Source organism: Marasmius oreades, chromosome 3, assembly GCF_018924745.1.
Source record: "Marasmius oreades isolate 03SP1 chromosome 3, whole genome shotgun sequence".
Taxonomy (NCBI): Eukaryota; Fungi; Basidiomycota; class Agaricomycetes; order Agaricales; family Marasmiaceae; genus Marasmius; species Marasmius oreades.
In genome coordinates this window covers 4741899-4769381 of record NC_057325.1, presented here as the reverse complement: position 1 = coordinate 4769381, position 27483 = coordinate 4741899, and the positions used below count along the sequence as shown (strand labels likewise).

The 27483-nt window shown below is 46.1% G+C and overlaps 1 protein-coding gene across 1 annotated transcript; it reads left to right on the top strand.

The window, feature by feature from the left end:
- Positions 1-14665: 14665 nt before the first annotated feature.
- Positions 14666-14974, top strand: E1B28_006835 (uncharacterized protein; the record flags this gene model as incomplete). Its single annotated transcript, XM_043151536.1, has 1 exon — positions 14666-14974. The coding sequence occupies one exon, from the start codon at positions 14666-14668 to the stop codon at positions 14972-14974; it is 309 nt and encodes a 102-aa protein (XP_043012632.1).
- Between the last annotated feature and the right edge of the window lie 12509 nt (positions 14975-27483).

Below are 27483 nucleotides of genomic sequence, written 5' to 3'. Positions count from 1 at the left end.
TAACAGCAACTGTCCCAGACCTGGTCAGTGGTTCGACCGACTTCACCTACCCTGAATGTTCCGGTTCAGCAGGCTCCACCCAGCTTCTACTACCCCTACATTCTGATCCAGACCGTGGCTAGTCTCCCTATACCTGTATAGATGGAGGTGCCATCAACCTGACATGATCATCATTCGTCATTGTCTACCTGCTGCGAGGGTGCAAGTCGACCTTGGCCTTCAGGATCATTTCCGACCAGTGCCTCGCAGCTCGCTCGTATGCGGCCGTACGTGAAGGAGATCTATTACAAGCCCCTCACATCTCTCGTTCAAGCACTCCCCAATCAAGCAATTCGGCTCTCATAATGAAGAGGCTGAAACCTTTCTACCTCTTCAGACATAATCGGCCTACCGTCAGACCACGTCTAAATCACATATTGATGATGTACATTTCAAGACACAGATGATACAATATGAAAGAGGACATTTTAATCGTTTATATGTCCCTAAATTCTTCGATAAAGTCTTTTATTTCGTTCACAACTTGATCGGTAATATTCACGGAACATTCGTAGCGTTCTCGATGCCGCACTCCACCTTCTACCTGTAAGCTGTTGATAACAATATGGGACAATGAACAAACAAACTCACAGTCGCAAGGAAATGTCGATACTTGGTATCCGGCAATCTTGAGCCTGGAATGAAGGATGGATTCTAAAGGGTATTAGACGACGCTTGTAATCAACATCAAACAATAACCTGTTCGATGGCACCATGTTGTTCTCGTTCTATAAACCTCCACCAATTCGCTGGCATCGAGACGACATTTCCTTCAGTGTTCAGCAAGTCTTCGTTCCGGGCTATTGGTCCTCCCTAATTTCACAAAATTGTCGCGCCCTACAAGAATATAGATCCATCCCTCCCCGTCACTGTCTGAGATGTCATGACAAATTTTAGCATCGAAAGCCACTTGAAGCTTATTCATGTGTTATGATGCTAGAATACCCGTAAACTGGGGAAGAACTGAAACTCGGGATGGGGACCTACTGGGTAATGCACAATCTGAGGATGGTAATGAACTTGAAAGACAGAACTTAATGGATTCTTGGATCCTCTTTCATGGGGCCAGGGATTATTCAGGTCTAACCCTCTCCAATTCCTTGGTAATCCCACTACTCCTTCCAAATAAATGAACATTTGACTTGATGACACCTTTACCGAAATTAACAACCACGACCTTTCCCTCTCTCTCCACCACAATCTCAACCATCTGGTCCCTCTCACTGGAGCGACTGGTACTTCCACTGGTTCGGGTTGTGCCACAGGACATGCCTTCAGACCCGAATCCTCCGCTAATCCTGTCGGAGACCATTTCACACCATCTGCTCCCAAAGCCTTCAGAGCGCATGCACTAGTACTCGAGATAGTCAACCGATACCGAAAGGGTTCTTACACAGGGGCAGAGGCTGAGTCCGTCATTCATCGATGTCCTCAGGTACGATGCCAGCGTCGATGGGGTTCCATACGCTGACTGACTCTTTCAACCCTAGCTTGAGCAACTGGACAACGTCGGTGAATCTGGTGGACAGGATAACACTGTTAAATCCGATTCCACACCACTTCATCCAAAAAGTGTGCAGAAATAGTTTCACCCCTTCCGAAACCTCCCCTGATGAGTGCAAGAAGTCGAAGACAACGCAGATCACTGGAAGAAAACTAAATGGACGCATTTAAATTCTCTCATTTCATCACGACCATTGTGGTCTACTCCGTTCTTGGTTAAGTCAAATTAGTTGGGATCAGACTTGGGAGGTAAAATTGAGTAGAATGTCATCGAGTGGCAAGGCCCTCGATTCTGACCAGCTCTTCCATGGATCCCTCATTCGTATGACGAACACGAGTAACTTAACAGCCCCAAATCAAAAGTGCCGAATGGGTATGTAGTGGTTAATCCCTGGATGCTACGTACACTGTTAACTTAACGGCCGCATAGGTGCGAAACATGAATTGCTTGAAGGCCATGGATCTGCACCTTGGTATTCCACTTGGCTACTTAGATCGCTAAAGTGAGTGAAAAAGACTCCCTAGATTTCTCAAAGATGTCGGATCTCTTCGATTACACGTTGAATATCGCTAATGACTTCTCCAACAGGACTCTGCGGGAGATCATAGTGCTCTTGATGATGTGTACCACCTGGACATGGGATTAAGCCAGGCAAAACTGACAATAAACAATGTTTACAATTGCAATTCTCGTTGGATACTTGATACCCGAGAATTTTGATACGACTATGAAGCAAGGATTCTAGAACAGAGTTAAAGTGTTGATCACCTGAATCGAGACCATACCTAACCTGTATGGTGGCTCCACTGAACTCTCGTTTTAAACACCAACACTAAATCCATGGCAGAAAATTTGCATTTTCTTCGATGCTCAGCTAATCGACGCTTGGGTTTGTTCATATGGCCTATCTTCACAAATTCATTCTTCCCAACCAGAACGTATATCCATCCGGATCGGTCACTTTCAGAAATGCTTCAACGTATACGACTCTTATAAAGTCATTCCAGCTTGAGGTTTAAGATCATTAGAAGAACTACTGTGTAAAGCGGTTGAAGATAAACAAAGTCAATTTACCTATTCCATCCATTCTAGTAATCATCGTGGGACAGTCGCTCAACATCAAAGCACCACACTCATCTTCATCCTCTCTGGTTATCTCTACACCCCCACGTCGGTTCCTTGTCGATCCTTGTCCTACTAACACGTCAAACAGTCCAGGAAGATGCGCCCCGAACCTCATACAAAAGCGAAGTTCTTCCACGCCAAGATACTGTCTAAGGCGAAAGAGGAGCAAATGAAGAACCTGGACATGAACTTTACCTTCAGTAATGGACCAGATGTCACAGATTTCACTGTCTTATCCCTATCTAACATTTATCTTATCTGTGCCATGTGTTTATCTTATCTTATTGCTAGATATCCCAAATATGGAGTGGACCATTGGACTTGTTCTAGACCATTCTAGACACTTCCAGATTGTAGATCAGATCTAGGGGAATTATGTCAGATCTAGATCACACTAGCAACAGCCTTGGCAGGCTAGATGTCTAGATGTTGATCCTTGTTGCCAAGCATGCTTGAGCTATCCAGAGTACTATATATTTACTCAGTGTTACCCAGTGTTACTCAGTGTACCATATAGTTACCCAGTGTTATCCAGAGTACTATTGTTCTCTGGAATGTACCTGGGGTCTTCCAATCAGACAATTACCAAGCACACCATGTGCTACTATTCAAATAGAGTATTAGAGGTCTTAGTATAGTATCTGGGGTCCTAGATAGAATTCATGTATATAAGCTAGACAGTCTGAGCCTTAGAGCCTCAGACTTAACAACATCTTTTGTCTTCATACAACATCTCTGTGCTCTCCATCTAAGCTTCACTGCTAATCTCCTTCTATCACTCTTCCATATCACATCAAGAAACTAGGTGAGTTGCAGATTTGTGATACCAGAGACGTTCAAGGAACTGCTAAACAAGAGGCAATGGGTCGGCGATGTTTATGATAAGTTGCCGAAAATATACGGGTACGTATTCAACGTTCTAGTATCTATAACTTGCTGATATTTGCTTGCAGCTATCGGTCCTTTCTTCCAGAATTGAGGTCATCATCATGAACAAGTCCTTTCGCGGTCTGCCTGGACAAGAAGCACCCTCAAAAGGTGCCTTTTTACCTCGTTGGATTGTCGGATGAAGTGCACAGACTACCACCGCCTGCTTTCAAGATTGTGCGGATACTTCTATCATACGGACAAGATCACGACAGGAACTATTATACACGCGTTCTCAGATTGATGTCGCAGCGAAGGCATTTCAATTAGAGGCCATTGACATGGTGTGCATTCATTACAAGGACCTTGACTACCTGAAGGATGAGTGTGAAGATGGAAGAAGACTTGGCTTTACAGGCAAGGTTAGCTAATTCCTGCGTATAGTCCCTTCGCCGCTCAGTGCTCAGTACCCGATCTTTGTTGCAAGCCATTCATCCGAGTCGGGTTGAAACTATACAGTCTACATTCGTACCAACTTTGGAGGGTATGTCTGCATCCCCTCGGTCAAGGTATACTGACCACCGTCAAACGACATAGAAATAAATTGTGCACCAAAAAATCTCCATCAAATGAAATCAGCACATGCGTCGCAGAAGGGGGCGATTGGTCTCGACGGTGAGATGATAGATGCACTGATGATTAAACAGGTTTGTGCCTAGTCTCTCCTTCAATGCTGGGAACCCGTCCTAAGCACAAAGCAAAGGCGGAACGAATTACTCAACGGATTGGCTCGCAACCAAAGGGTTCAAAGGGCATGCCGTCACATCGGGAATGCCTCCCACTCGAAATCAGAGATATGAGGTAACAATTTATTTATGCCTCCTACAACCGGTTTTGTTTATTGGCGCTGGTCAGCCCGGGTCTACTTATTGCCGACGCCTGTTCTGGTAATGTAACTTATGTGAAATTGTATTTTAAAAATTAATTGTGTTTTAAAATAATTATATTGCTAAAATAAATAAATATTTAATTGCCAAGACTCCTTTGTTCCTGCTGTGTTCCATGCAATGTTCCACGGTCGGTGTCTCTGGTGTGAATGACATGGAATGAGTTCAAAGTAAAGGAAGTCTAAGTGTTACGCACCGTGATTAAGGAATCGTCAGGATCATCCATCACAAGGGTCCTGAAAATATACTAGTGTCTTCTCGGAACCAGATATCTGGTGATGCAAGGACGGGTCATCAGGAGGCAGCTCCTCCCGATTTACCTCCTTGGGAATCCCCTTCGCCTGCGTTTTCTTTCGTTCCACCTTTCTCTGTCTGCTGACATGTTTCGCGATCTGCTGTTTGTAGTTCGCGTTCTTGTTGGTTATCCCATACAGCTGCTTTACGCGGCGGTGTTCTCGTTCTCCCTAAAGTGCCTATCAGTTGAATGTAGTATGTTTGGAAATGTAGAACTTACCGCTTGCGTGTTGAAGCTGTCTACGGTTCCCATGTATGGAATGAGGTCAGGATAGTGACGAAGGGCGTGCATTTTATATTTGTACAAAGTGAATCCCTTGGGCTGAGGATCGCAGTTGCCATTCGAGTCATTACACAGCCGTGCCTCTAACTCTCCCTCTGTTTCTAAAGTTTTGATACCCTTCATAGCTCTGATGAACTTTCGCAATAGCCTTCCAAGCTCTTTTGTTTCGCTTTTGAAGGTTGCAACTGTGGAATCGGTGTGCTGGCGAAGGTTGCAATAGCTGACCCAGGTAGCAAACATGAACAATAGGTCTTGGATAAGGGTATCCAAGCCTTCTTCATTCGGGAACAAACCCTCAAAGCAAGGCATGGCACACTGCACTGTTCGTTAGAAATTGAAGAAAAGGCGAAGATAACGGTAGCCTCGTACCTGGAGCGCATCCTTGTAGTCTCTTCCAGCAAACTTCTTGAACTTCGATAGACTTCCCTTGAAACGACGGATCATTCCTTTTCCAAATGTAGGAACCATGCGGTATCTGTTAGGAGTCTCATTGAGTACAAGCCTTCAAAACCACATCGTAAAGACTTACCTATTGTTCAGTTCGTCTTTCTCACTTTTCTTCCCAAGTGCGTTCAGGAGTCGGATATTCTGCTTTAGAAGATTTGACACCCGCCCTGTTATATCGTGGAAGCTGTCGGAACCGTGCATCGAGTAGTGGTTGAGGCCGTCCTGTTGGAATAGGTACGATAAACTTGGCTAGTCAATCATCTTCAGCGGCGGGTACTAGGGACAGTTGTAATAGGTAACTTACAAAAATTGGAAGAGCTGAGTAGTCTCCGAGAAGGTCCTGTACACGGTCGCCACCCACAGCCTTCCCTTCATCAAATATGAACTCGTGGGCGATCGTAATTTTCCTTCTCAGACGTTCGGTGTCTTCTCGTACCAACGTCTCGTTCTTCTTCATGTCCGATACCATCCCCAGCTTGTGAACGTCGTCTTTCTCAGCCAGACACAAAGCACAAGGGTGCTGGCTCAAGTACTTGATGCAAACTAGCATCACTCTGAGGACATATGTCAGGCCAGATACGAGTATTAAAACATGTAATGGCTTACCGTTCGACATAATCCGCGCTGTAACAGAAAAACCTGTAGAACAGATGCCTAGTAATTCCATCTGCACACTCCTGAACGCATCCGTTCCTGTAAGCCTCCACAAAGTCCTTGTCCGAGAACAGTAGGAATAAGACGGCTTGAAGGAGTTCTACCTTGCAGAACTGCAGCTCTGGGTCAGTGGCTAGCTCGTCGAAGACATCCTTGTAGCGTTTCTGGACGATTTCTGGGAGCTAGATCAGGGAATATTCAGCATATTGAAGCGCATGTATCTCTGGAAACTTACCGAAGGAAAGTACGCAATGTGATTCATGGCATGCGATGAAGGCTTCAAACACGAGTATTTTGACCAGTTTTGAAAGGTCATATACATAGGCCAGATGGAATCGCCACCAAAGTTGGCAAGCAGCGTCGAGTCGGAATACAAATTGATCGAGACGATGCCAATTTCATGCTCGATCTTGAGGCTTTTTTCCCTAACCATTTGAAAGATCTCCTCCTCAAATTCCAACATCCGATCTGATGTATATCCTTCGCCATATACTCCCAGGATTGGACAAGAAGGATCTGGGGGCCAGTAGAATAGCTGGAATGGCTTCCACCTAAAGTTGGCAGCGTGGGGTTGGCAAATTTCGTTGGCGATCACCTGGAAGGGTTGGCGATACTGAATATTGGCGACGGTTAGAGTAGGTGCATTTTCTTCGCTTGTTTTCTTTCTCGCATGGGGTAACGGAATCTCGACCACGCCTTCCATCCAATCGTCGCAGTTTTTGATGGGAAGGCCGTCGGAGTCTTGACTATTTGACACGTTATGTCGGTCAAGTAACGCGTATTCGCGTCGAGCCCTGAAACCAATCAAGTCCTCCAGCTTGAAACGAGGATCCATCAAAATGTCGTGAACCAATTTATCCAGGTTGCCCCGAGATTTCGCCAAACCTCCTGCGGTGTAATGCCACTGCATCAGCAGGGAAATAGATATGTTTGCGTGAGGTGCAAACTCATCATCCACTTCGTCAAGCTGGTTTGTATCAATTGCACGCTGACCGAAGACGCTGTCAGGAGAGCGGGCAGCAACTTCAGGTGAGCTTGCGATGTCTGATCCATCGTTAACCTCTGGATCGTTCGCAGGGGCAAAATAACGATGAACGCGGAAGAGACCCGCACTACCTGGCTTAGATATGTATAAAGGTATGTTTGCGGAGGGAGATGGAGAGCGTGACGTGTGAGCAGACCCAAGAGGAGAGTTCGAGCGAGGTGTAGGAGAGACTGGACGAGATTCAGGAGAGCGTATATGTGATTGGGAAGCAGGCTCAACCGGTATTTGTACTGAGCGCCAGACTGCACTTTGCGTTGATATCCAGAAGTCATCAAACTTTGAAGGCAGCTTCCTTGTTCGCGTAGGACGAGCCGACTGTGATGGCAGGACTTCTATGACAGGATCTATAGTCTGAGAGGCCTGGCAAAGGGTTAGAACGCACAAAGAGAGTAAAAGCAGGCAGCAATACCTCGACAGTCGGTTCAATTTCGATGTTCATACTATCGTCCAATATTTGCTGGTCTGTAGCAGGGAACTTGACTCCCTTATCCTCCCAATCCTTCGATGCAGCCATCCCAATTCCTGTATCCCCCATATCCTCCCAATCCGTCATCACCCCACTTCCCGTATCGTTATCTTTCGCAGCAAGTAAGGCCGGCTTGCAAAACAGCCTGTGTCTATTGATCCTATGGTAAAGTTTCCCATCGTTGCAAGCGAGGCAGGGAGTTCCTTGACCTCTTTCCTTCCTCAGAGACTTCTTACTCGACCTATTGATAGTTTAGATACGGATCGACAATTGTAAAGCTGAAATAGAACGTACTTGGGCATTATAACTTAGAATGGAGCTTAGGGAATGACAATTTGACGACTGAATAATAAATAACCTAGAAAACAAGACAGAAAGATGTCAGTAACCGTTCTAACATGACTGATGCTAGGTTTTTTGCGTTCTTTTGTGGCGTGAAGCCGTTTTGAACGCTTTTCGTGGCCTTTGACCACCTCAAACTCATTCGTAGTACTCAATGTAGCATTCAAAACCTTTTATTCAATACTATCTATAATTCTAATATGACTTACCATAAGTTAGGTCTTCTGATGATGGTGGTTGTAAGGCAGGCGTGAATTGGATTCAGACTCCGACCTGCGTGCGCCATAGTCTGTGTAACAAGGGGTAGGCTCTCTTCACGTGTTTCTCCACGTGTCTCCAAACACGTGAAGAGAGCCTACCCCTTGTTACACAGACTATGGCGCATGCGGGTCGGAGTCTGAATCCAATTCATGCCTGCCTTACAACCACCATCATCAATGACGGCGGGCTTTGTTCCTCGTTGTCCACATCGGTGAGTAGCACTCTTTATAGCACTTTTTATTAGTTAGAATAAGTACAATAGACTAGAGTAGATAAATAAATGAAATTAAGTTCATTATGAGCGTTGAAAAGACACTTAAACACAGTGTCAATCATTTTTCAATTTTTTCAATGAATAAACAAGAAAATAAACGAACCTAGCATGCTGAAACACATTTTTCTGCAGGCATCATGCAACCCCGGGACGCTATACGACATTACCTAGACCTGGAGGCAAGGGTGGACGATGAGGAACAGAGCTCGGACGATGAACACGAAGGTATGTCGATTCCTTATCACCGGAGTACTATCTCTAACAATCCGTCATTCAGATTCAGCAGGATTTATTAACGACGACGAAGACGACGATGCGGGCAGGCCCGTTAATTACAACACTATCAATGCTACACTCGAAATTGAATGGAGAGAAGAAGATGAAGACTTACCAACGCTCGAGCAGGCTTTGTTGAGATCTGGCCAAAATGAGGCTGGTCCATCCTCCAGGACGCTTGACGACTTCCGAGAAGAAGATGTTGGGGATGTTTGGGTTGTTAAATGCAAGGTAAGGAAGTATGTGATCATTTCAGTATGCAGATTGACTTTTGTCTAGCGAAAAGGCAAGCGAGATATCGTCAAACACATCGAGAAAGCCCCTTCAACCTCTCAAAACTCGATACTAGCCACCTATTTTCCTTACGTTGGCTGCAGATACCTCTACGTCAGTACTACCAACCACCTTGAAACGTTGAAGATGCTCCGATGCTGCTTCTCTGTTGTTCGAAAACAATCTGGTCCGAACGGGATTGACATGGCGGTTGTCGATGATCCAGTCAAGATTGCGTTTTGCCGTCAACACAACATGGCAGCTGCAATTCGACATGACCAACATGACATAGCCATGAATGGCCCTTTGCCTGGTACTTGGGTTCGTCTTGGAAGGATTGAAGCAAAACGGAAGAGAAGGAAGGCTGTTCAGGATGATGGGAGGAAAAGGAAGGCTGCAGAGTCTTCTCAGGAAGATGCTGGGAAGATGAAGAAGAGGAAAGGGTTGGATGGGAAGGAACAACAGCCAGACAGCGAGGAGGAAGAAGGTGAGGGAGACTCGGATCACAGCTACCATCCTGAGACACCACCAGTCATCCCGCTCTATACGAACGATCCAGCGTTTGTTGTCGAGCATGAGGGTGACACGGTTGTCGTCGCGTTCCTTGCACGGGTAGCTCAGTCTTCTGTTGACAACAACTCGGACAGCAGAAAACAATACATACAGTCCTTGGTTTTTAACCGACTTCCAGCCACCTCCTGAATCCCAACTCCAGATGGTCTTCGGAAAGTTGTATCCCAGCTTTGAGATCACTGATGGTCTTATCGTCAAGACGATTCATGTCAATGACGTATGGCCACTTGGAAAATACCCCAATTCGACTGAAGGCCGTCTCTTCCTTGCCAGTCGTAATTCAAAGGTTCGCGCCAACTTCCCGCACATCGACGACTGGAGGTTCAACATTGGGGACATGGTCGTTAGCATTGTCACAAGAGAGGAAGGGGTCATCTGCGAGCAAACTGCAAGTGGCCCAATTGTCCAGCAGCGCACTTCTGCTCGCAATGACCGCCACTCGCTTGGATGGGTGATTAAGAAGAGATGGTTTGTCGGTGACTATGTCCGCCACATCACCGGTGTTTCTGGTGTCATTGTTGCGGTTAATGACCAGAAGGATGAAGTGACTGTTCAGGACATGTCGGAACATCTGAATTACGACTTCATTGGACATCCCAATTGTTTCCGGTCCACGCAGCGCAGCCCCAACGCCCTTGGATACAATATGGCACAAAAAGACAGCAGCCGCATTCCGTCTTGGGTTGAAGCTGCCAAATTTGGCCCCAGCGCGATTCAAAGCGACAAGGATTTTTACAAGTTTCGTGAAGAGTGGAGCAATTGGCTTCGTCTGAACCGTGTTCCTCAACGGGTGTTCTTAATGTCACATAAAGAGGTGACACAGAAGGTCAAGGAGATGAGGACAGGGCAGATTCCTTGGAAAGGTCGGGAGGTTCTTGTCACTGGTGGAGGCGTTCTCCATGGGCTACAAGCCTATGTCGTAGACGTTTACATTCGTCAGGAAACTGAAAGCACCTTGAAGCTTCTCATCGAGTCTATAGTACAGGGTCAACATGGAGCTCGGCATATGGTAGATTACAGCAAAGTAGTCAACCAGTTTTGGGAGCTGCCTCTACACATTCTCGATCGCCCACTCAATCCCATCTTCATCCCTCCTTTGACATACATTCATCCCATGACCTTTCGCGCGAAAGTCCCCACAACCACTCGAGCTTTGTTCGCTCGTTCAGGCACCCCTTTACCGACACCGCAGGAACAGGAAGGTGGAACAGAGCAGGGAGATACGGCCTTCAGTGTGGATGAAGCCGACTCAGAACCTGCCTTCAGCTGGCCAACAATTCTACGACATCCCAGTCAGTCGTGGCTCTTCAACGCCAAGCGAATTGATAAACTCCAGTTCAGGGTGGTACTGATGGTGACAATCGGAACAAAGGTCTTCAATAAACGGAAATCGCAGGTTCGCATCGTGTACAAAGAGAACGCCGTCACAGTACTTGTTAACTACATGAAGCGTGAACGAGCAATACCCTTGAACGCCAAGATCCAGCCAGTTCATCCCCTGCCCACCACCACCGAACCCATCTTCATCTTTGATGGCCCCTTCAGCAACACTGTTGCTGTGAGGGCAGCTACGATCAAATATAACAATAACATCAGCAAACTGGTTGGTTTTACAGTGGATTTGGACAAACTGGAGGTTGATTTTGATTCGAGTGTAGAATTTCTCCCAACTGAGGCTTGTGTTCTCGCAGTGGACTATAAGGGTGTAACGCAAGTGTTGCAGCATGTAGTCGCTGACTGGAGGAAAGGTCAGGACAAGATACTACAGACTCAACGCAAGTAGTTGTATTATATTGCTCTACGATACCCTTTTTTATGATACCTTGTAGACAATTTACTTAAATTTCTTGTATTGGTAGGAGATACACTGTATATTAGTCTAAAAACAGTCTCTACTACATACTCTCAACTACCCTACATGTTTTTTCTGACCAGTTTCAGATTATTTTCATAGTATATACCGCCGATCTTTTGCAGATACCGTTCTGGTGCGTCGGTCAAATATGACCAAACAAACACGCCCATAAAGTCGCGTCTCCCCCAATCCCTACCTCTTGTCCTTGTACATCCACCACCACCCTTACAATGGTAAACCCATCCTCAGCTCCTACTCGTCGCCCACCGGGTGCCAGTCGTACAGCTGGCTCTGGTTCCAGCTCTCATCCCCAACGCCACGGAAGTCACCGACAGCCACTATCACGCCGTAACAGCCGCCAAGGCTCCCTTTCCCGTCGTAACAGTCGAAACCAACGGTCGCCTGCCCCTCGTAGGTCGAGAATTTCCAACACCAAGAAGAGGGCTTTCCATGATGCTGTGGGTCGGTTGGAAGCCAAAGATGCTAGGCTGCCTAAAAAGTGCGTTGTATGCTTTTCTCCCGATTCTAACTTACTGATTTCCTGCAATAGACACCGAAAGGAACCAATTGTCACCGAAAAACCCAAAGAAGACATCCTCATGACTGCGGCGAAGTACTTTCGGCGATGTATCAGCACATTTTGCAGCCTCCAAGATGTTGTTGCCGTTGGACTCCAAGACGATGGCCATTACGACTTGATGTTCAAAGACACGAACCTCGCTATTCCACCCCCACCTCCTACTGTTCAAGAACTATTGGAAGACGATGTTCTCCCATATGATGACAACGAGCAGGACGAGGAGAATACCGAGCGTAGGAAAGCCGTAGAGAGAGCGAAAAGGGAAGCGGACCGCATGTCAAGAGAAGCACAAGTAACCGTCCTCTACTTGTGTATATGCAACTAATTATATGTCTTTTTAATGCTAGCGCGTCTTACATGGCACTATGCAAAAGCTCTTGGGAGCTTCTTGATCGAAAATTCCCGGATGTAAAGGAATTCATCGACTACTGTGCAGAGGAAGGGCACCATTCGCAGTTCGCGAAAACTCTCACCTTGGTAAGTAACGCCCCCTCTTCAGTTCTGTTACTGACAGATCTCTTTCAAGATGGACAACGTTGCCACGCAGATGTTGTACAACGACAATGTCAAGCTTAAAGGCCTGATGGAGAAGCTCGTTAGCCCCAGCATCTACACTCAAGAAACATGTGTACAGGTCTTCAGCAAGTCGTCGAAGGCTGATCATGGTCTCATGAACCTGGTCATTGCGTCCTACTGGTTGCCTCGTAAACTGGCCGTAGAATTTTACCGAGCTTATGGTGACAAGGAGAAGGAGAAGAGGTAAATGTTTTCATATTCTCTTTGACTTCACTCACTATACTCTCCATAGTGTACTTGCTCGCGGCCATCAGGTGGTTCCGAAAGCCGATGCCTGCCCTGCCTACCTCTTCGACATTGTTGACAATTCCCTCAGTCTTCCTGAGGACAACGACGAAAATGAACGCGGATTATTGAAGTCCGGGTTCCTAGTAAGAGTAAGATTCTTTTTTTTCATTCACTTTGTAGCGTGAGCTAACACTTGTCATACAGTGTGCTCGTGTCATTTCGACCTCCGAATCTTCCATGTACGAAGTGAAGCCTAATGTCAGTTCCACCGACAACGCCACAAGAATGGATATGCGGTCCATCACGCCGGAGTTCATTGCTCATGTCGCCACATTGGTATGACTTTCTTTTTGTATCATACACATACTGACATTTCATCTTGCTAATAGGCTCGCTTTGGTATGTCAACGACTGAGATGTGGTCCCCCCACGATAGCACGTTCCATTATCCAAGTTTCTGGTGCAACGTCCATGATGCCATCCTCGCTGGAGCCGAGGATTTCAAGGAAGACCTCCTAGAATGGTGGAACATGTACGTGCTCAGCCTCTTTCCGCTTGGCTGTTACTGATACCCCCTCCTTCATTTAGACAAGTTTTCGGAGACTGTGAGGGTCGTGTCGTGGAAAAGATGGTTGTTTTCGAAGAGCCCAAAGAAGAGTTGGATATGGACAAACTCAGACGGGAACGTGCAGAGCAGAAAGTGGCTGAAGAGGAACGACTTCGCCTCCTCGCTACTCAGAAGCTCACTGGGGAGCCGACACCTAGTCAGGAGTATGCAGACTAGTGCTCGTCTGTTATCGTTTATCCCCTTCATTCCACTCCTTGCTCCTGTTCGCTCACTGTCTACTATCGATGCCATCGGCTAATTCTATTGCTTGTTGTAGTACTTGTATTAATTACTAATTGATCCATTTTGTAATGAATCATTCTGATTGATCACTCGAGTTTGATGAGCCCTTATTCATAGAATTAAATTGATACACCCTGACAACAACGCTACATATTATTCAGGCCAATAGATGTACTCAGACTAATATACGATAAAAGGTGGGATTATATTGATACAGGATGGTCAAAGAACTTAGGCTAATGCTACATGGTAGTCTTATTCAGGGTAAAATATATGATATACAAAGGTAAGCATTACACTACATTATGGACTCAATCATCCTGGCAGTGTCTGACCAGAACTGTCAATCTGACGAGTCTGATCAGACGCCATCAGACGGGACCTACCTGTCAGCTCCATCAGGCTGGCCAGTCTGACCAGTCCCACCCATCTGAGCCCGCCTGACTGTCGCCAAAGCATAAACGCTAACGGAATTCAGGCGACAATCAGGCGAGCTCGGACTTACCGGACTGATCGCACCTAACGGGGGGTATCAACACCCGACCAGAGTGGTCGACGTTCGCTGGTGGGGGATGGTCAGAGACTTATGGTGACGAGCTGTTCGGATGGATCAAGGTCCTCGACATACCTTTTGTTCCACTTCCTAAACCCAACAATTCAAGAGCACCAAAGCGAGCGGGCGGGGCATTGGAGTCAGGCAGAACAGGAGCACCACCTAAAGGTAACATAAACTTGATGTCAGTACCTCCAAACATGATGCCAAATGGAAACGAGTACCTACCATCGTCGACCGCAAGCCAAGCACCTACCATGAACATGCTGGTTGTTGATCAAGCCACAACGACATCAACACCAGGTGTTCAATGGCAGGCTTCCCAAATGGGAACACCCAGAAACTCAATATCAATGCCTCATGTTCAAGGAACGCCTCGAGGCGCTCCTGCACCACCGTACATGTTCCCGATGACATCACGGCCAACGAGCACATCGTTTGTTGGCATGCAACCATACGGCAGTACAGTCTATTACACGCCTAATAAGTCATCTAATCCCTACTATCCCTCACCTCAATCCCTCCTATTACACTACCAACGGCCTCCCAACGGACCACAAACACCATCATACCACAGTATTGGGGGACTTCCATCTTTCTACCAGGCCTTTCTGTCACCCCACACTGCTCCTCCTTCTCAAGACCCCCACAGTTCGAGCTGATTACTCTGAAGGGTTTGATTTAATTGATTACAGTACTCTTTGATTATAAATACTGTTTTGAACATCTGAAGTTGTCATACAGTGCCAAGGAATGCAGGAGATGTCAGTTTGTGAGTGGGCGGCTAACGCGATGAACGAAATTTCGCTCAGTTCCAACACACGATTTGGCCCCATGCAAGGGGTGTTCACCGGCAGATTCCGAGACATGGGGTAGGGGGAGGGGGGGCCGTTGACAACCTTATGGTTGAAAGGTGCAGAGGGGTTAGAAATGGTGTTACTTGTTCAAATCAGTGTGGTATGTACACAAATTGAGGTTTTTAAATAATTTCAGCACTTTTCTAGCTACAGTGGTGAAAATTTCCTTATTTAGCCATTAAATTTTACTTAAGTCCAAAGTGGTCAATCAATTTTCCTCTCTACCATGCATATAGCCAAGGAGAAACAAACAGTTATGATGTTTGTACCAAGGTTAGCACTTTCTGAATTCCTATCAGCATACACTGCTGAAAATAAATAACAGTGTGAGTGGGGAATGCATGGGTTATGAGTTGCACAACCGAAAAAGGAAGGTAATTAGTAATCAAATGTCCAAAAAGGAAAGACATTAGTAAGAAATACTTCTATATTAGGAAGGTGAAGGGGGGGAGGGGAGATTAGTGACCTTATGTCTACATAGGAACCTCATGTGTAACATTAGTGGATTGAACACCCCTTGGCCCCATGCCAAATCGAGGCTCAAACCGCCCAGTTGCTCTTGGACCGTACCCTTTCCCCATCCAAACACCATCCAACAAATGTACAAACAAATGCACACGGAAGGTCCAAGACGCGACTGGTAGCGAGTCTACTGTTGTTGTGTTAAATACAAGAGCTGAATTCTATTTTTGTTTCTTCCATGTCAGCACGGTCAGCACGGTCAAAGCACGGTATCCATCGAAGTACTTAGTTTGGTCCAATTGGAGCTCTACGTGCTCAGAAGGTATTTCGTTATTTTTAGCAGAACGAACGGACTGTTGCGAGTTGGCTCTAGGCCTTCATGCACGGAGTTTTTGAATCCGCAATTATCAAGTCAGTTTTCCCGTATGTTGGCAAGCCTGTTAATCGCATGCTACGTCCTACAGGGTTATTAGTGTCTCTCAGCTTTTTCAGCTATAAAGACTCTGGAAAATTCCCTGTTTTTCTGACGGTAGTTGGTATGAGTTCCATCCACATTGGTTCAATTCAGCTCTGACCTTGTATGGCAGTGCTCGGACCTTGCAAACTAAAGCTGCGACTTCCTCTCCCCGGTATAGGTAAACTTAGGTAAACTTTGAAACCTCTGGTGTCTTGAACGATGATATCATTGATAATTTCATATGCGTGGATCCGACCGCAAGAACTGTGTCGCAGTCACTTGGGACAGCGGTTGTGGGGGCAGCGTCGTGAAACGGTGACCACACACGAGAGAGAAGAAGAGCCGCTCGAGAGAACTGAGATAACCACTAGTATTTCAAGAGAGACTAAAGTACGATGGTGAGTGACAGGTCTTTATATACGAAAAAAGAAGGTAATCCGATCTAACCGAATAGGGTAACGATAAACAAATAAACAAAAATAGAAGAGAACGAGCGATTCGCTACACACGCCCTCCAAAGGATGTGCAACGTCCTTTCTTTACTGTCCGTCGGTTTCCATTGCAACATTTCCATCATTTTCAACACTTCCCTCGTCATTTCCTTCAACAATCTGCGCCAATGGACCTGAAGAGACGTCAAGAAATTCGAAACCTTCCAAAACATCAATCAAGTTAAGAGCCAGTGACATCGCGGGATCAGCAACAATGGGCTGAACAGCCAAGAGTAGGGAGTCGGATAGATGGGTCTGAGTGGACAAAGTGGTGCCGTTAGAGGCAGGAGCTGGGGTGTATGGTACGGCTGTTGGGGAAGGAGGTGCTGGTGGAAGAGGCGGAGCCGGAGTGGATGGGGGAACCGGAGCAAAAATGGCGGCAGACCCGAATACAGCTGTAGCTGAGGTAGTCGTCGAAGATGACGCAACCTTAGATTTGTTAGGTATGTGTTTTCCCAATTTACGACCACGACTGTTGGCCAATCGAGAGTGCTTTCTAGCATCACCGCCGTAGTTTTTCATCGAGTTCCACAGCATGTTGTCAAGAATATCCTGTTTCCACGGAGCAAGGTCACGACCTCGTGACTGGTGGTGTGAAGATGAAGGAACATCGGTACCAGTGTCCTGAGTGTACGTGTCAAAGGCACCCGATTTCGCGACGGAAGGTCCAGAAATGACAATGGAATTGTTTTTGGGGTCGTAGACTATGAGTTTGCAGTCATATGAGGGGCCGGCATTGAACATGGCAGCGATCTGAGGGTAGATCAACGGGATGGGGTTCGTCGCCTTGTCTTCAAGCGCATAGGCCTTTCGGAGATTGGCGTTGGTTCGAAGACAGTGAAGAAGTTCAAGGCGAGTGATGGTGACAGTGGGGGCAATGTCGGGTCAGTGTATCTGCAGTGCCTGATCACCACGCTTGCTGTTTCCTTTGAGAGGACGAAGCCATTGATCGATGGTCATGGTGTACAAGAGGTCGCAAATGAGAGGTGAGACGTCGAATGGGGATTTTTGTGAATTCCTGGTGGGTTCCTTTCCTTCCTTTATATTTTTTCCTTCCTCGCTAAACCTATCCATTTCTTCCAGCCAACTTATCATTCCAATGTGCAAATGGTGAGTTTTTGAAGCCACCAGAGCATCTTCCGGGGCTAACTCATTCACAGATGGCTCACGCCCTCCAGATACTAATTCAGAGATGTCCGAAATGCCGACTGCTTCAAGATAGTCGCCTACACAATCAAGGTGGTCAATTGCATGATACAGTAACCAGGTAATGTCTCCCAATTTCCATTTCACTTGAAAAATTGCGTTAGTTTTCGTTCCAGAGTGTGAAAGTACTCGGTCGATAGCCCACTCGTCTTGGGCTTCGCCGAAATCTGCGACTTGTGTTTCAAGACGCCCAGGGAAGAGGCGGTCATCGTTTGGCACATGGATACGGAGTAACAATGCATGGAAGACATCGTGAACTCCTCGTTGTCTTAACTGGGGAGGGAGATCCAACTTGTAGGAATTGTTGTGGAAATCTTTTAGGATTTTGTATGGTCCAATATACTTGGGCACTAGTTTCTGTGTGTATCCCTTCGGAAAGCTGATGTTTTCTGTTGACAAATATACCAGGTCACTTTCCATGAATGGAGCGGGGCGACGATGGCGATTCACGTCCCTCGTTTGTTTTACACGAGCACTCAGAATACTGTCGTGAGCGTGCATTACCGCTTGCTTCATCTTCTGAGCATAGACTCGTATGCCGGGATACTCGTTCTTATCAGCTGAGTTCCACAGGAATGGACGAGGGATGCGGCCCGTGTTCAGGAAGAAAGGTGAGTAGCCCGTACTATCGGATCGGGCGATGTTGATAGCAAATTTGACTGATGGCAATTTCAGGACCCAATTCCTTTGGTCAATATCAACGCATTGTCGAAGCATCTGGGTTACCGTGTGATTCGCGCGTTCAGTTGCGCCATCCGTCTGTGGATGGTATGCACTGGACATCCAGAGTTTAGTACCTATTAGATTATGTAGGTGAGTCCAGGATGTACTTGTAAAATAGGAATCGCGATCGCTAACAATAGTCTTAGGTAGACCGTGATGTTTGTATATTTCCGCAAATATGAGCTCTGCAATTTGTTTGGCCTTGTACGTGGTGCGACTTGGAATGAGGTGGACCATCCCCGTGAGGAGGTCTATCACCACGGTGATCATATCATATGATGCATCGCGATCCTTGGATTCGGGAAGAGGGCCAACGAAGTCAATTCCGATGACCTCCCAAGGATAGTTGGGTACCATAAGAGTATTGAGGAGTCCGTACGGTCGTTGGTTGTTCGGTTTCGATTTTTTACAGGTGTGACATGTCTCGCAATACGCCTGTACATCGCTGACCATTTCTTTCCACCAGACGTAGTCTCGAAGATAGTCAAGAGTCTTCTTCGGGCCAAGGTGAGCTAATAATGAATGTGCTTCATCTATGACATGTTCCCTGACATTTCGGCCATTAACTATCAGTTTAGGGATGCAAAGAACCTTCCGGTCCTTGAGCTTCATGTACACAAGTCTGTTGTCAACTTCAAAATTACGGTATTCTTTCGGATTCTCGATAATCTTACTCAGAAGATTGTCACCAGCATACCGGCTCTTCAAGATATTTTCGAGGTCCATTCTATTTCATCCGGCTGCTATTACCGCAAGAAGAGATGTATCACTTGTGATTTGGGGTGTGTCCTGTTCAACTGGTATTGTGGGTGCTTTGTCGCTGACATTTTGTTCAGGCTCAGGGCTTTTTTCGGCAGTATCATTTTTTACCATATGGTTAACAGGTGCTTCGGGCACGGTCCCCTGCCCTGACGGTGGTTCAGGAAAGTGGGTTGGCTCAATCTCAACAGGGCTGACATCATTTTCAGGGATTTTTGGGGTACTCCCGCCCTCCTTTCGTTCTCTTGGGCCACGAAGAACGAAATGGTCTCTCATACGCTTCGCAAATTCACGGCTCGTTTCCGTATGTTTCCCCTTGTTCCTCGTTTCAACCGCAAACAGTTCAGGTATGAGACACAGGGCTTCCGTATTAACCAGGAGCGGCATGGTGATCTTATGTGATAGGAGCACGTCGTTATCTATCACATCATGGTATGTGTATTCACTTCTCACTCGTACTGTACCGGGCTGATCATTTGAGTAGATTCTCGATAGGGCATCTGCAAGGACATTTTTGGATCCAGCAACATACTCGACGGTAAAGTCAAACTCCGAGATTTTTTCCATCCAGCGTGCCTGACGTCCGGACAAGTCCCGCTGGTTTAGTAAGTGCACCAACCCTTTATGGTCAGTGATCCAGGTGAATTTCAACCCTTGTAGAATATCCCGATGGCGTAGCATGGTCTCCACGCCTGCCAGCATCTCAATTTCATGCACTGGATAGTTCTGTTGTGCCGAGTTGAGTTTGGCTGAATAAAATGCTGCAACTCGGGCATTTTTCCAGTCTTTCCCTTGCGAGACAACACCAGCAACCCCGGTACTGCATCCATCAGTGACAAGCCAAACGGGTTTGGCATCCTTCAAGTAGTTTAGTGGTACACGACTGTGGTTTCTCGCGCCCTCCGTAAGTCTTTTCACATCCTCAAAGGCCCTCTGTTCAAGGTGAGTCCATCGGAATGGGACTGTATCACCTGTGATTGGGCTCAAGTGGCCCATAGGTATCCGAACAGAGGGGATATCATCTGCGAGATACCCGACTGATCCTAAAAATCCACATAGGAGGTCCCGATTGGTTGGGGTTGGCCATTTCAAGATGGAGTCAACCTTGTGTGGGTCCATGCGAATGCCATTATTATCTATTAGACACCCAAGTATTTTCATTTCTTTCGGTAGGAAATTCAGCTTTTTTGCACTCAAATAGAGTTTCTCCCGCTTGAGTATGTTAATCACAGTTTTCACATGTTGAATATGTTCTGCAAGGGAACTTGAATAGATTACAATATCATCAAGGTATACATCCATCCAACGACTAATGTATTCTGAAAACAGATAATTCATCAGTGCCTGATAGGTGGCAGGGGCATTACAATCACCCTGCTGAACAACGAGACTCACCATGTTGCCATCAGGTGTAGTCATTCCAGAGCGATCCACATGTTCAGGAATAATGTGAATCTGTTCATATGCATCTTTTCCGTCAATTATTGATCTGTATTTGGCATTAGCCATGCAGCGTTTAATACCTTCGATATCTGGCATCAGAGATGACAGTTTGCAGGTATTGGCATTGCGAGCACGAAGATCTACGACGATTCGAAGTGCTTGAGTACCAGGTTTCTTTATTAGTAGCATAGGAACTGTATTACCCGAACTGGCAATTTTCCAATGGCCAGACTTGAGGTATGCATTTCGCTTTTCTGCCCACTGCTCCCGAAACATTTCTGGACATCTTGACGGCCGCCATGGATAAATTTTCTCAGGGTCAATGAGTGGAATGGAATGATTGATAGCCCTTAGAGGTGGGAGTTCAGTTTCCCCTACTTCACGACAGATAGGTAGGGCATACCTGGTTAATTCCTGTCTAGCCATTTCCAGGTTTTCTTCATAAATATCCATAGCCCGAGATGAGAGCTGTGCCACATTCGTTCCCTCAATTGGGAGAGAGGGGTTACTTCCAACAATCACTTTTGAGTCGTGGAAACCAACTGTCACCCGATGTTGAAATAACCACGGAGTACCGAGAATTACGTCGTAACTTGACAAATTTGCAACATCAAAGTACCGGGTTTCAGAAATACCTTGGTACTGAAAATTAGCTCGTACCCCCCAATTAATCCGAGAGCGTGAACCTTGTACAGCAAGTTGAAGTGGTAGTGGCTTTGCTAACTCCAATTTCTTGACCTTGAGTTGGTCAGCAAAAGTCGATGAGATAAAATCCCCAAGGGACCCGGTGTCAATTAAGGCACGGGCGGGTTCGCCGTTGATCCGAACAACTACAACGAGAGGTTTGGGTATTTTTCGCGAGAAATCTTTTGTCATGGCTGCATTTCTCTGTATTGCTGGGTATGTTCCCCTTGCCACTTGCATCCCATTTAACTCTAAAACCTCCCAGTTTTCATCTGAGGCAAAACAATATGTGCCCTCAAAGATTGAATTCAACAAAGGCTCGTGGTAATTCTCAAGTACGGGTGTTCCGAAATTCGTGGGAAAGTTGTTTCTTATACCATCAGATGATGTCAAATCATCTGATTTTCAACATTTCAGTGCCGAGAAAATGTCGTTTGTCATAGTACCGGTCCCAGATATGGTAATTTTTGGGTCCAGCCTTAGTAACATAGAACCGAGGTGAGGAATCAAGGGATTGAACATATGGAGTATCCCCCGGATATGGTCCTCCCATCGCTAGTGCCTTTTCTATGGCATCAGCATAAACATCCCCCATTTGGCCCATATTTCCATAACGGTCCAGGTCCAGTGGTATGTTAAACATTGATGCCCGTTTCCGAGCATACCATTCCGAAATTTTAAATTCCGGGTCCTTGAGATTTTTAGTTTCAAGGTAAAGCCATTGAGGATCTTCACAGTGAGGGAAGGACAGTCCCTCATATCTGCTATCCTCAATACAATAGAGTTCATCTGAAATTTGGTACACAGTGAACCGGCCCAAAAATTCGGTTTCACTGTCCCCGGGTACATCACCTGGGTATGGTGAAATTAAGTCTAACCAATAACGGGCATGGGTTGCAAGTGGGTCCCCAATCATATTTGGTGCATTGTCAGTTTCAAACCCATAATAGTCATTGTTTAATTCATTGTGCAGATATTCCGGACAATACTCTCGCCGTGTTTCTGGGGGGACGTACTCGCAATCCACACAGTCGTACCTATGGCCTTCTATTACCTCAAGGCATGATGCCGTTGACTCGGGCTCACTTTCAGGCAGTATAGTTTGTAGGCTCGGCATTGAGGAATGAGTGCTGCTTTCCGAAGATGCATCAATTTCCCATCCGGAGTCACCGGGTTTGGAAATAACATCCCACGCCATCATTCCAACGTCAATCTCGGTAATTTCGGCTGTGGTATCAGCAAGTTCACGCAGGCCTTCATTAAACTCAATATTATTGCTTGTCATATGGACCCCAGGAGGGCAGTTACTGTTTCCGTTGGACAATGTACGATTGGCTGGGCAATTCCTGCTCATATGTCCGACTTTTCCGCAGCGGAAACACTTTCCAGCCGCCCGGAATTCGTCTTTTTCTTTATCAGTAAGCTCCTGCTTTCGGTAGTCTCGGGTTTGACGGCCTTTCTGGCCCTGGTGACTTTGTCCATTCTTTCGGGTCTCATATTTAGCTTGACCCGAACCACGATCCTGCTGGGTATTGGGATTTTTCTGTCCCTGATTATTAGGTTTGTGGTTCTGTTTGGCCTTAGAGGAAGAGGACTGGCTATTGGAAGCATGGGATTTGTTTTCCTTCTTCTTATTATTACTTCCTGGCTCGGGACCCGTTGTGGTAGGGTCCTGCGGGTCCCTGGTAGAATCATTCATCCCGATGAGTTTCTTGTTCACTTTGTTTTCTTGATGATCTTCTACTTGCGACCCTAAACAAAATTAAAACTTACTTATTTTCCTTTTCGAACGCAGAAGCACTTTTATTACAGCATGAATCGCTTGCCGTTGTATTTTTATGAATTCGTACCTTATGGTGAGCCTCCGATTCCTGTTGTTTCCTTTCCTTTTCCCCTCCTACAAGTCTGCTCCCGCAAGGCCTCGTCCACCTGGCGGTAAAATTGCTTTATGCCGCGTTGGGACCTCATCCACCCCAAAGCGAAGTCTTAGTAGCGTCGACTGAGGCGGAACTGGTTCGGGAATGCCGTGGGTCAGAGGTCTAGCCTCCCTGTTATCTTATCAAGGAACCAAGTAGATAGTCCTTTTTAGAACTAGCTTTTTTTACTTACTTCTTTTACTCGCACGCTCGGACCCAGAGTCCGTTCATATAAACTGTCAATGCTGTACCGAATAATTAACTTTTTCTTTCTGCCTTTTTCCCCCTTCCTCTGAGCCAAAACCGAGCCCTGAATCTCTCCACTAAATCCCGAGCAAGAGCGAACATTAACAACATATATTTGAGCAAGATACGAGAATCAGCTACTTACGCTAAGTGTCAACGTCTTTGTTCTACACGAGTTCTCTAGATACATCACGTTCCTGCGGCGTCGTGGTCTTTTACGTTGTATCGTACTTCGAATATTTCGTAGTACTCTTCTTTTTTTTTATCTACTGTTACTTTGTCAGCCATCCAACCGGATCGACCTCAACCGTTTACCTGTCGACTAGACATTCCTGCCGCAGTGGAGCCCACCGCGAGGGATCTGGTTTTCCGAGATACTGACCTTACACTTTCTCTACAGAATACTTATGTCTTCTCAAGAACCTCAACCTTCGGGTTCCCAGAATCCAACGTCTCAGTCACGCCGAGACGCAAATCCTAATGTCGAGTCCGAAGAGTCCAATACTAATCCGATGTCGCGTCAAACGAGTCTGTGTTCTCAGATTCAATTACTGACTACTATGCCCTCTCCTGGAGCCGCCAATGCTCCTTATTTTACAGGTTCTCGCGCTACAGTCTTTCTAGAAGCCCTCAAGAGGATATGTGATGGCGCCGGACTTAACGAAGATGAGTCCGTTAATCAAATCTATTTTTACTCATCAATTTCGGTTCAAGATACTATTCGCTACAATGCTTCGTTCAACATCGACAAGAAGAAGAAGACTTGGGAAGCGGCTAAGAAGAGCTTCCTTCGACTTTATGGTTCTTCTGACCTCGCTCCGGCTGTCACTATCACGGACTTACAGAACTTTACGATGAAGCAAAATTCGAAGACTCCCTTTCTCACTCGTTCCGCTATCGAGCACTACTATCAAGCCTTTGAGAGGCTGAGCGGAGTTCTGATTTGCAATCGAACTATTACCGAAGCTGACACTCGTTATTATTTTGTTTCAGGGTTACCTCAACCTCAACGAGAATGGCTTGAGAACCAGTTAGAAAACAAACGGAAGAGTAGAGAAACGGCGCCTTCAATCGACGAAGTACTCAACCTTCTTTACACGCGCTTTGATCCCAAACATCTGTTCTACGATCCTTGGAAGGCAATACGTTTCCCCGATCCCGATAGAGTCCAATTTGACGATGAAGGCGAACGTAAAGAATGCTTCAAAGCCGACAACAAGAAAGTAGACGCACGCCCGACTGGACAAGGTGTTCCTTCAACTTCTATTGACGACTTAGCGGCTCAACTCGAGGCCTTGAAGATCAATCAAGCGCAGGTGATGTCTTTACTTTCTTCTGTTCAAAATTCTCCGATACCTCAAAGCACGTCTTCAGGTTCTCAACCAAGACCAACGACTGGGTTATACGAATCCAAGCGCTGCTTCGTATGTGGGAAGGAAGGTCCACAACTTACTCACAAACTTCATCCCGCCCATTGTCCAGAAACTAAGTCTCTAGTCGATGAAGGATTGGTCAGATGGGACGAAAATCTTATGAAGTATACGTTGATTAATGGTAAAGATCTTCCTAAAGTTGCACGAACTCAACAAGGGGGAGTAGCGGCCTTCATTCGCGAACATCCGGCAATCGCAAGATCCGAATCGGCGAACGAGAAGCAACGTCAAGTTCGATTTGAACGAGATGCACCTCCTCATCAAACACCTTCACGTACTAGCAACTTGGATCTCTATATTGATGGACATCCGGCATTCACTAACGAAGTTTTCGATTCATCTAACGCTGAATACAATACTTACCCAGTTGACAGAACCGGTAGAGATTCGTCAACTAGATACGATCCGTTAGCAAGACGTGACCCTCATTCCAACAAAGGCAAAGATCAAGCTCGACCTAACAGACCGCTTCAAGGACCTGGCATTCCTGGACCTTCAACTTCGCAACCTCAACCTTCGTCAGCACCACCTCCGAAGCCAAAGGAAAAGAACATCGAAATACTGCCGCCGACAAACCCTATCAATAGACGAGATGGATGGAAGGAGTCGGTACCTTCGAAGTCCAAGACTCAGAAGGATGTGAAGATGAACGAACCTAAATCCGATAAGCCCTCCTATCATTTTACTTCCGACGTACAACCGAAAGCTGATTCTAAAGCTATCTATGAACATATCATGTCGCAGATGGTTTCCCTTTCTATTCTACAAGTCATTGGCAGCAGTCCGAGTCTTCAAAAACTGTTTTCCGAAGCCACGAAGTCTAGGCGCGAATATTTGAACACGAAATCAGCTGAGTTCCTTCCTTATGATAATTTTGATGATTCCTATTCTCTCGAGGATACCGAATATACGGGAAACATCGTTCATTTGCATCTTACGGAACGCGACTTGCGTAATGACAGATACAAGGTTGACGACCTTGTCGTAGGAGCTGAAGACGCTTCGATGGTTAGAGCCTTTCTTGCTCGAGCCTCAACAGCGATTTTGAAAGAACCGTCCAAAAAGTTCTTTGCTATGGTCACCGGAACGTTAGACGTTCAGATCAACGGTGTAACCTTTTCAGCTATGATTGATACTGGCTCTGAGCTTAACGTTGCGTCTGTCGACGTGCCTGATCGCGCTTCTCTTGCAGTTGACTTTGAAGGAATGAATTGGAGCCTTAAGGGTATCCACGGAAGGCCCGAACAACTTCATGGAGTGGTTATCGATGCTCCTATGAAACTCGGAAGACACGAATTCCCGCACCACATATTCGTTTCTCACCAGAAGATGGATAAGCAAGATATCATACTCAGACAACCCTTCCTCACGACGTACAGCGCCCGGATCCAATACCATCAAACAGGACTCGTCAATCTTTTGCTTTGGAAGGATCCAGAGGATGGTAAACGTGCTACGTTGACTATTAACCTAACACAGGCAAATGATCCTCGTAACAAGACTACTATCGGATGTCCACGCCACTCTCAATCCGCCCGAGTTGAGGAGTATGATTCCGACGAACAAAATTTCTAAAGATGGAGCCGCAACCACAGATCTTCCATGCGTCTCCAGCTGTTGTAGGAAGATCAATGTTAGCTTTGTTAGGAGACGCTGAGTATTCCGAATTTGAATTTCTTTTTGATGCTTCCCTTCCGCCCCAATATGATCCGCTACTTTACCATTCTATTAATGCTACCACTGATTATTCGATTCCTTTTGACACTTATGATACTTCTCCATGGATACGGCGTGCTCTCGCTGATTCATTTGGTGCTTTTACAGGAAAAATTGCACCTCCGCCTCCAAAAAAATACAAGACCGTTGATAGAAAACATCGGCCAGTACCTACCTATTTTCCTAATCCCGCAGCTCAAGAATTCCAACCAATACCTCCGCCCAATGTTCTTCAACTTCCGACACATCCTCCTCCTTGGGAAACTCTGACTTTCGGTTCAAGAGTAACTCGAGAACGATGGGAGAGTATTCTTTCAAAAATAGATGTCAAGTCTTTTTCAAAACAAGAGATTGACCTACTCGCTTGGGTAGTTGTTAAAAGGGAGCATGCTTTCGCTTTTGAATTCCACGAAAAGGGATTCTTTTCACGAGATTTTTACCCAGACTACGAGATTCCGACTATAGAACATACGCCCTGGCAGCTTCCGCCAATTCCAATACCCGTCGCCATTCGAGAAGAGGTCCGTAAGGAAGTTCTTCTTCAAGAGAAGGCCGGACGATTTGAACCTACGACTTCAAGTTATCGTTCGCCGTTATTTGCTGTCAAGAAGAAATCCGGTTTGCGTCTAGTCATCAATCTTGAGAAACTGAACTCTGTCACTATACAGGATGCGTCATTACCTCCTAACGTACATGAATTCGCCGAAGACCATCTGGGTTACGCTGTACATCAGCAAACAAACACACCTGACTTGTCCGGCTTTTTCCGGCTTTTTCC